At 49.1% G+C, this 8917-nt stretch overlaps 1 protein-coding gene across 2 annotated transcripts in view; it reads left to right on the forward strand.

The window, feature by feature from the left end:
- Positions 1-8917, forward strand: part of LOC139578676 (desmoplakin-A-like) — a 32157-nt gene extending 23240 nt beyond the window's left edge. The window contains exons 22-24 of one of the 2 annotated variants that reach the window (XM_071406604.1): positions 1606-3429; positions 4659-4856; positions 5069-8917. In XM_071406604.1, the coding sequence (XP_071262705.1) occupies positions 1606-3429; positions 4659-4856; positions 5069-8326 (5280 nt within the window). In that variant the 3' untranslated portion in view covers positions 8327-8917. The remainder of the gene's footprint in view (positions 1-1605; positions 3430-4658; positions 4857-5068) is intronic. The other variant, XM_071406605.1, reaches the window with a different exon arrangement.

An 8917-nucleotide genomic window follows, 5' to 3' on the forward strand; every position in this document is an offset into this window, starting at 1 on the left:
ATATAAAAATCACTCATTCAACCAGTTTAAATAGAGAAAAGGACTCATTCTCCTGTTTTGTGTCACTGTGTGTACCGCAATGAGCATGGAGAAAAGAAAGAAAACCAGAGAATTATCTGAGGAGGTCAGACACAAGATTGTAGCCAAGCATGGACAATCTCAAGGCTACAAGTCCATCTCCAGAGACCGTGATGTTCCTGTTTCCACCGTATGTAATGTTATCAAGAAGTTTAAGGCCCATGCCACTATAGCCAACCACCCTGGATGTGGCCGCAAGAGAACTTGATGGAAGATTGCAGCGAAGGATTGTTTGAATGGTGGAGAAAGCACGTCAATCAACCGCCACACAGATTCAAACTAACCTTCAGACACAAGGTACGACAGTTTCAACTCGCACCATCCGTCGCCAACTCAATGAAAGGCAGTTATATGGTAGGAGACCCAGGAGGACCCCACTGCTGAGTAAGAGACATAAAGCCAGTTCAGAAAACTGGGTCTCCGTTGAAGGTCATGGGTCTTCCAGCAGGACAATGACCCCAAACACACTTCAAAAAGCACCCAGGAATGGTTCCAGATAAAACACTGGACTGTTCTGAAGTGGCCAGCAATGAGTCCAGATCGAAATCCCATTGAAAACTTGTGGAGAGATCTGAAAACAGCAGTTGGGAGAAGGCACCCTTCAAATCTGGGAGAACTGGAGCAGTTTGCACAAGAAGAATGGGCCAAACTGCCAGTACAGAGGTGCAGGAAGCTCATTGAAGGCTATATATAGGAAGCAGTTGATTGCAATTATTTTGACCAAAGGATGTGCTACCAAATATAAGTCTAGGGTGTCAATAATTTTATCAATGCCATTTCTGTAACGGCTGTCTAATTCCTCCTCCTCGGATGAGGAGAAGGAGTAAGGGTCGGACCAAAACGCAGAGTTGTTAGTGCTCATATTGATTTAATCAAAACGAAACTGAACACTTACAACTACAAAAAAACAACAAACGTGACAAAACCGAAAACAGTCCCGTGTGGCACGAACACTGACACGAGATACAAACACCCACAAACACACACGTGAACCCCGGCTGCCTTAGTATGATTCTCAATCAGGGACAACGATTGACAGCTGCCTCTGATTGAGAATCATACCAGGCCGAACACAAAATCCCAACATAGAAAATCACACATAGACAAACCCACCCAACTCACGCCCTGACCAACTAAATAAATACAAGACAAAAGAAAACAGGTCAGGAACGTGACAATTTCTGTTTATTTTCTGATTTAAATTGATATATTAAGTTCTGTAAAAAAGGGTTCTGTGATATTAACAGGGAAATAAAGAATTGTGGAGACCAAATATTTTGGTCAATTTCAACATATTTTTCGGGAAAATTGTGAGTTACTTGAAAAAATAGGCCATTTGTCTGACCCGCAAATGTGTTGTGTTTTTTAAATATGGCCCTTGTGCTGATTGAGTTTGACACCCCTGTTTTAGACCTTGTAGTAGGGGTTTCATTATAGTTTCAAGTTTATTTGCCAAGTTGCAATTAATACATTGGAAATATTATTATCCACTCTACCTGACCCTAATCCTTCCTTCTCCACCTGTAGATGCGTAACACCAGGATCGACCTGTTGGAGGAGGAGCTACGGCTGCTCAAAGAGGACATTGAGGACCACAACGCTAAGAACAGTTCTCTGGAGGAGGCGTTAGTCCGCTACCGGCTGGAGATGTCCCAGTCACAGGAGCAGCTCCTCTCTGTGGAGGAGGTGAAGAGGAGCACGGCCCTGCAGTGCAGCGCCACCCAGGACTCCCTTGCCTCCACCCGCGGCCAACTGAAGGAGCTGCAGGAGCAGGTGACCCGCCTCACCTCCCTCAACGAGGAGGAGAAGAGGAAGAGGAGGATGGCGGATGAGCGCTACGGGGAGCAGCAGGATGAGCACGAGCAGGTGCTGAGGAGGAGGCAGAAGGAGTTGGAGCAGGCCAACTGGGCAAAGATGGAGGTGGAGAAGAGCGTGGGGGCCCGGGAGATGGAGGCAGAGCAGTTAAGGAAGCAGCTGGAGGAGGAGGTGCAACGCTTCAAAGAGCTGGAGCAAGAGCTATCTAAGGTAAGGAGTCAATGCAGTGTTGAGATCAGTAACCTAAAGCTCAGCTACGAGTCCCAGATCACCATCTGCAGGACGGACATCCAGCACCTGTCTTCCCAGAGGGAGGAGGTGGACCAGGGCATCAAGTTGCAGTGTGACCGGCTAGAGGCTGATAGGAGGGACCAGGAGGACCAGCTCAGGAGGCTGAACGTGTCTCTGAGTCAGGCCGAGGAGCAGAGGAAGACGGCGGAAGATGAGGCCCATTCTCAGAGATCTGTGGTCACAGAGGAGGCGCGGAGGGGAAGGGAGCTGGAGGCGCAGGTGGAGATATTAGTCAGGCAGAGAGGGGAGGACAGTAGTCAGTATAGAGAGGAGGTGTCAGAGCTCACCAAGTCCCTGCAGGACAGTAGCGGCCAGCTGGTCCTCCTCACACACAGCCTGGACGAGGAGCAGAGGAGGAGGAGAGCATTGGAGGAGGAGAGGACCAGGATGAAGCTGCTCCTGGGGGAGATTCAGGGCAAGCAGACCTCCTCCTCCCAGGCCGTGACCCGGCTGAGGGAGGTGGAGGAGGAGCTAGTTAGTATCTGTACAGAGTTTAAGAAGGTGAGCGGTGAGAAGAACAAGGCAGAGCAGAGTGTAGCCAGGTTACAGGGACGCGTCAAGGAGCTGCAGGCTACTCTTGAAAGGCAAGATGGAGAGGTGGAGGCTTTGAGGAGAACCAGCCAGGAGGAGGTGATCAAGAGGAGGCACATGGAGACAGAGCTCCAGAAAACCAACCACACCATGCAGGAGTACACCAGCACCATCACCACCCTGCGTCGCAGTCAGGAGGAGGCCAAAATCGTGGGGAGGAGGGGAGAACAGGAGCACAGGAAACTCCAGGAGGAGCTAGAGAGGAGGTTGAAGGAGTTCAAAGCCTCCACGGAGTGTCTGGCGTCTCTGAGCTCCGAGCTGAAGTCACTCCAACAGCATCTCCTCCAGGAGCAGGCCAAGGTCCGCGAGGCTAATATCCGTAACGAAACACTCTACAAGACCATCGAGGAGAAGAGCCGAGTGCTCAACGAGAGCTCGGTAGAACACGAGCGTCTCCAGACCCTGACCCAGACCCTGACCAAAGAGCGACTGCGGCTCGAGGAGGAGTTGAGGGGGGTGAAACATGAGAGGGAGGAGCTGCTGAGCACCAGACAGGGTGATGACGAGCTGGTGGCCCAGATCACTGGCCTGGAGCTGCAGCTGAAGAGCAGCTCGAGAAGCAGCCTGGATACCCAGAGCCTGGTGGCAGAGCTCTCTTCGGAGAGGGAGAAACTCATGATGGAGATAGGGCAACTCCAGAGTCAGGTCTTTGAGGTACTTGTCTTGAACCTCAGAGGTTCATGTCGGACTGTTTTGTGTTTCTTCAAATCAGACTATACTGATTTAGTTAGTTGGTGGAATAGCTTTAGCTGGCTGCAGACAATCGTTTAATCTTGCATGCTGGCAAACCTCATGTAGATGCCTGCCTTTGCGTGTTTATTGTGAAACACATACAAGGCATGCATCCTTGTATGTGTTGACATTTGCATTTTCAATTGTAAGATTGAAGAAAAAAAACGAATGCAAATGCAATCTGTGCATCCTATATGGTTTCCCTCACCATACTGCTGTCACACACCCCTGCCCACAACTAGATACTTCCTCTGTTGATTTACCAATCATCATGCTTTTTTGCCTTTGCTTGTTTTGTCTCCAATGATCCACAGTGTCTACATCATCACAGATCTTGTCCTCTGGTCTTAATTTAGTCTCTGTCTTTGTAATTATTGTCGTGTTCATGTATCTAGTAATATTAGGTAGATAGATTCTCCTTTGTCTAGTAAACTGGTAATCAGTCCTAGTCAACCGTATCTGTCTATTTCCTTTGAATGTACAGGAAACCAATGGCACTCTTTATATCTGTGTGAATTGTTTCCATGTTGGGGAATTCTGGTAATCTATTCCTTTAGTCATATAATTTGAATTGACCAATGATAACTGCTTATTGTCAATGTGTTGGTAAGTTATTGGAGCTGTGTTTTGTTTTTCAATAACAGCATGCTGTTCTTATTGTAAATGCCAAATCATCTGTGACATTTTTTAACAAAATAATTCATTATTATTCTAAAACTAATCACTCAACTAATATTTTGCAGGTGGACATTTATTGTCATGAATCTTGTCCTGGAGGCAGAACTGAGCGATTTCCGCTTAGATAGGCCAGCTGCAAAATCAAAATTGGCTATATTGTAAATATTTATGAAAACTAAGCTTCATTCAAGGCTAGGGGAACCATTAGGCATTCGGGTTAGCAGTGTGGTTAAGGTTAGGGTTGAGGTTAGGTTTAAAGAAAACTGTGCCAGTTAGTGACCACCCTGCAGAGCTGCCTCAAGAACAAGATTCATGACGAAAAACGCTAACCTGCTAATATTCTGCCCATTTGTCTGTCTATCTGTCTATCTCTCCTTCACCCTTCTGTCCCTCTCTCTCCTTCTCTTCCTCTCTCTCTCCCTTGACCCTTCTCCCCCTGCCCCCCCCCCCCCCCCCCATCTCTCCACATCCAGACATCCTGTCTGATTCAGTCCACCCAGACCCAGTACAACGAGATAGTGATGGAGAGAGATGCTCTGCTGTTGAAGCTAAAGCAGACAAACCAGGACAGAGCTCACTCTCAGAAGCTAGAGGAAGAGCTGAAGCACATGAAAGTCTCTCTTGAGTCCGAGTTACGCATCAAGCTGTGCCTGCAGGAGGAGAACGAGAAGGTGTGTATTACTGATTTCACTTTGCTGTCTAGAGTCAATCTTATATACATGTATGCATTTTAAATTTGATTAGTTCATTCTTTCCTTCATTTATCCATCCATCCATCCATTGATTCATTCATTTATTATTCATATTAAATGAATTTGTATTATTATCATATTTATTATTATTTATATTCATCCATCAATTAATACTTTTTTCATCCATTTAGGTCAAGAAGGACTTCCTGTACTGGAAGGGGCAGTACGAGTCCAAGGAGGGCGAGGTGAGGCAGTTTAACTCAGAGAAGGAGAAGCTGGAGCGGGAGAGGAGCTCTCTGAAGACTGAGATAGAGCGGTTGATGAGAGAGCTGAGGGAGGTGGAGGAGCGTTATAAGGGCAGGCTGCTGATCACCCAGACCGAGTTCTCTGAACTGACCTCCGTCAGAGAGTCCCTGGAGGCAGAGTTGAGGAAACTCGGGGAGCGGCCCTACGCCTTCGCCAAACACACCCAGACGGACGAGAGCGGAAAGAAAGACCTGGACCCCGCCACGCTGGTCTTCGATGGTGTGCGCAAAATGGTGACGGCCAAGCAGCTGCTGGACTGTGGGGTCATCAACAAAGTGACTTACGGACAGCTCCTGAACGGTCAGAAGACCGTCCGCGAGGTGTCTGTGGACATCAAACTCAATCTTAAGGGGACTGGTAGTATCTCTGGTGTGGATGTGGGACCTCAAGGTAAAATGTCCCTCACAAAGGCCAAGACAGACAACATCCTCTCTGAAGACAGTGCCATCTTGCTGCTAGAGGCCCAAGCTGCCACAGGCCACATAGTGGATCCCAGAACCAACGAGAAGATGACGGTGCAGGAGGCGTGCAAGAGAGGAGTGGTATACGAGGAGGACAGAGAGAGGCTGCTGATTGCTGAGGCTGCATGTCTGGGGTACCGTGACCCCAACACCACCAAGCTCCTGTCAGCAGGCCAGGCTATGAGGAAGGGCCTGATCGATAGAGACACAGCTCTACGGATGCTCCAGGCACAAGAATCAGTAGGGGGAATCATAGACCCTGTTCTCAGTGTCTTCCTCCCTAAAGATGCAGCCATGGACCGGGACCTGATCGACGAGGATCTGTACCGGGCCTTGAACCAACAACCTGAGTGTTACTTGGACCCAGACACCCAGATGGGAGCCAGCTACGTATCCCTGAAGAGGAGATGCAAGGCCGAACCCACCACAGGTCTCCTGATCCTCCCCGCTCCAGAGAAGCCCATGACAGTGAAGGGTCTCAGGGGAGAGGTGTCTGTCACAGACCTGATGAATGCTAACCTCTTGGAGAAATCTGACATGGACCAACTGAAGGAAGGCAAACTGACTAGCCAGGACATCGAGGACCGGTTGAGGTCGTACCTCTGTGGCTCCACCTGTATTGCGGGGGTCTACAAAGAGGCAAACGACAAGACCTTGTCCATCTACCAGGCCATGAAGGAAGGGTTACTGAAGCCCGGCACCACCCTGGAGCTCCTCGAAGCCCAGGCCGCCTCCGGATTCATGATTGACCCCGTCAACAACCTCTGTCTGAACGTGGCCGATGCCTACAAGAGGGGACTGGCTGGGCCGGAGTTCAAAGACAAACTGTTGTTTGCAGAGAGGGCCGTCACCGGGTATAAAGACCCAGGCACAGACAAGATCATCTCCCTGTTCCAGGCCATAGAGAAGGGGCTGATCGAGAAGGGACATGGGATCCGTCTACTGGAGGCTCAGATTGCCAGCGGGGGCATCATAGACCCCAGACACAGCCACCGCATCGAGGTGGTGACTGCCTATAAGAAGGGCTACTTCAGCAAGGAAATGAACCAGATCCTGACAGACGAAGGGGACGACTCCAAGGGCTTCTTCGATCCAAACAACCAGGACAACCTAACTTATCTCCAGCTAAAGAAACGCTGCATCATAGACCAGAAGACTGGCCTGGTTCTCCTCTCCATCAAGAAGAAGAAGGAACAGCCTCAGCCCACCACCCAGAAGAACACTCTAAGGAAGAGGAGGGTGGTGATTGTAGACCCAGACACCAATAAGGATATGTCGGTGAAGGAAGCGTACGACAAGGAGCTGATCGACTACGAGATGTTCCTGGAGCTGTCGCAGCAAGAGTGTGAGTGGGAGGAAATCACTATCACCACCCAGGATGGATCCAAGAGATTGGTAATCTTCGACAGAAAGACGGAGATCCAGTATGACATCAGAGAGCTGCTGGAGAAGAATGTGATCAACCAATCATTGTACGACCAGTACAGATCGCAGATGATTACTCTCACACAGTTTGCTGACATCGTCACCAGCAAGACCAAAGCAAACAGATCCTCTGCCTCGTCGTCCTCCTCCTCATCAACATCATCATCCAAACCAAGAGCAGCAGCAACATCAGCAGCAGCATACTCATCCCTGCTGTCTTCATCAACCACCTACTCACCACGGATCACTTCAACATCATCTACATCCATCAAGGCTGAGAAGACGAGCTCCATCATTGGCAGCTCTACCATTGGACCCTCTTCCATTGGAACCTCCATTGGCGACTGCTCCACCATCACCAGATCCACCACCAGCAGCTCCTTTACCCAGCCCGATGGCCCTTCCTCTCCCAGCTCTCTGAAGCATATCGCCAGTATCTCTGTCTCCCTGGCTTGCCCTGCTGAAGCTGTGGTCTTGGATGGGGAGCATAGCCCTGTGGGCGCCATCTTTGACATGGAGGCCCTGGAGAAGATCTCCATCTCCGAGGCTCACAAACGTGGGCTAGTGGACAGCATTTCTGCCCAGAGACTACTGGAGGCCCAGGCTTGCACCGGAGGCATTGTAAACCCTTCCGATGGACGCCGCCTGTCCATCCAGGAGGCCTCCAGCCAGGGGATCATCGAGAACGACATGGCTACCAGGCTGAAGCCCGCCCAGAAGGCCTACATCGGGTTTGAAGACATCAAGTGTAAACACAAGATGTCCGCTGCTGAGGCCATGAGGGAGAATTGGCTTCCCTATGAGGCGGGTCACCGCTTCCTGGAGTTCCAGTTTGTTACCGGAGGCCTGTATGACCCAGAGCTGGGCCGCAGGAGGACCATCAAAGAGGCTCTCAAAGAGGGCTGGCTGGATGGAAGAGGGGCCCAGAAGCTCCAGGACATGAGGCACCATGCCAAGAACCTGACCTGCCCCAAGACCAAGCTGAAGATCTCTTATAAAGAAGCGATGGATAACTGCTTGGTGGAGGAGAATACAGGAGTCAAGATGCTCCAGGCTGCCTCTTTCTCCTCCAGAGGGATCAGTAGTCCGTACAACTTCTCCGCTCCCGGGTCCACATCGGTCTCCAGGACCGGGTCGAGGGCGGGCTCTCGGAGAGGCAGCGTGGACCTGGGGTCATCTGGCTCCTCCAGACGATACAGCATCGTCAGCAGCACCACCTACAGCCGCACCTCCTTCAGTTCCAGCTCCATGTCATAGGGTGATGGAGAAGAGGGAAAAATAGGGAAAACTATTAATTAGTTACATTCACTTAGTCTTTGTCTTAACCTCTGCATACTTTTCGTTTTTTTATATATTACCTTTTGCTTTACTTATGGAAGGAAACCCTGCTTATTGGTCAGTTAGAAATGTGTCTGTCCTAAATAAAGAGGTCCCATCAAATGTTGTATCTTCTGTTTAAAGTGGCTGCAGACTGATAACAATGAAACAAACATTCCTGGGTGTTTGAATGGAAGAAAAATACTTCATGTAAATTGTATTTGTTCTCTCTGACAGCATGATACGACCACTTTGCTGCCAGACTATATTTTTTCAAAACTGTTGTACTACAGTTTGTAATGTAACAAATTTACAAATGTATAAAAAGTTGGATGGGAGAGGGTTAGTGTCTTATGTGTGTTTTGGGGAACATTAATAGGTGTGAGGTCCAGTACTGTTTCTTGCATGGGATGTGAGGAGGTGTCATAATAACATTGCTTAGTGTTTATACTGTTAGTGTAATATGGGGCCGGCTTCTTTTAACACAATGTAACTATTTTTCTATTTCTCAAAATAAAATGTTACATCCTT

This window comes from Salvelinus alpinus, chromosome 6 (assembly GCF_045679555.1).
Source record: "Salvelinus alpinus chromosome 6, SLU_Salpinus.1, whole genome shotgun sequence".
In the NCBI taxonomy this organism is placed as follows: Eukaryota; Metazoa; Chordata; class Actinopteri; order Salmoniformes; family Salmonidae; genus Salvelinus; species Salvelinus alpinus.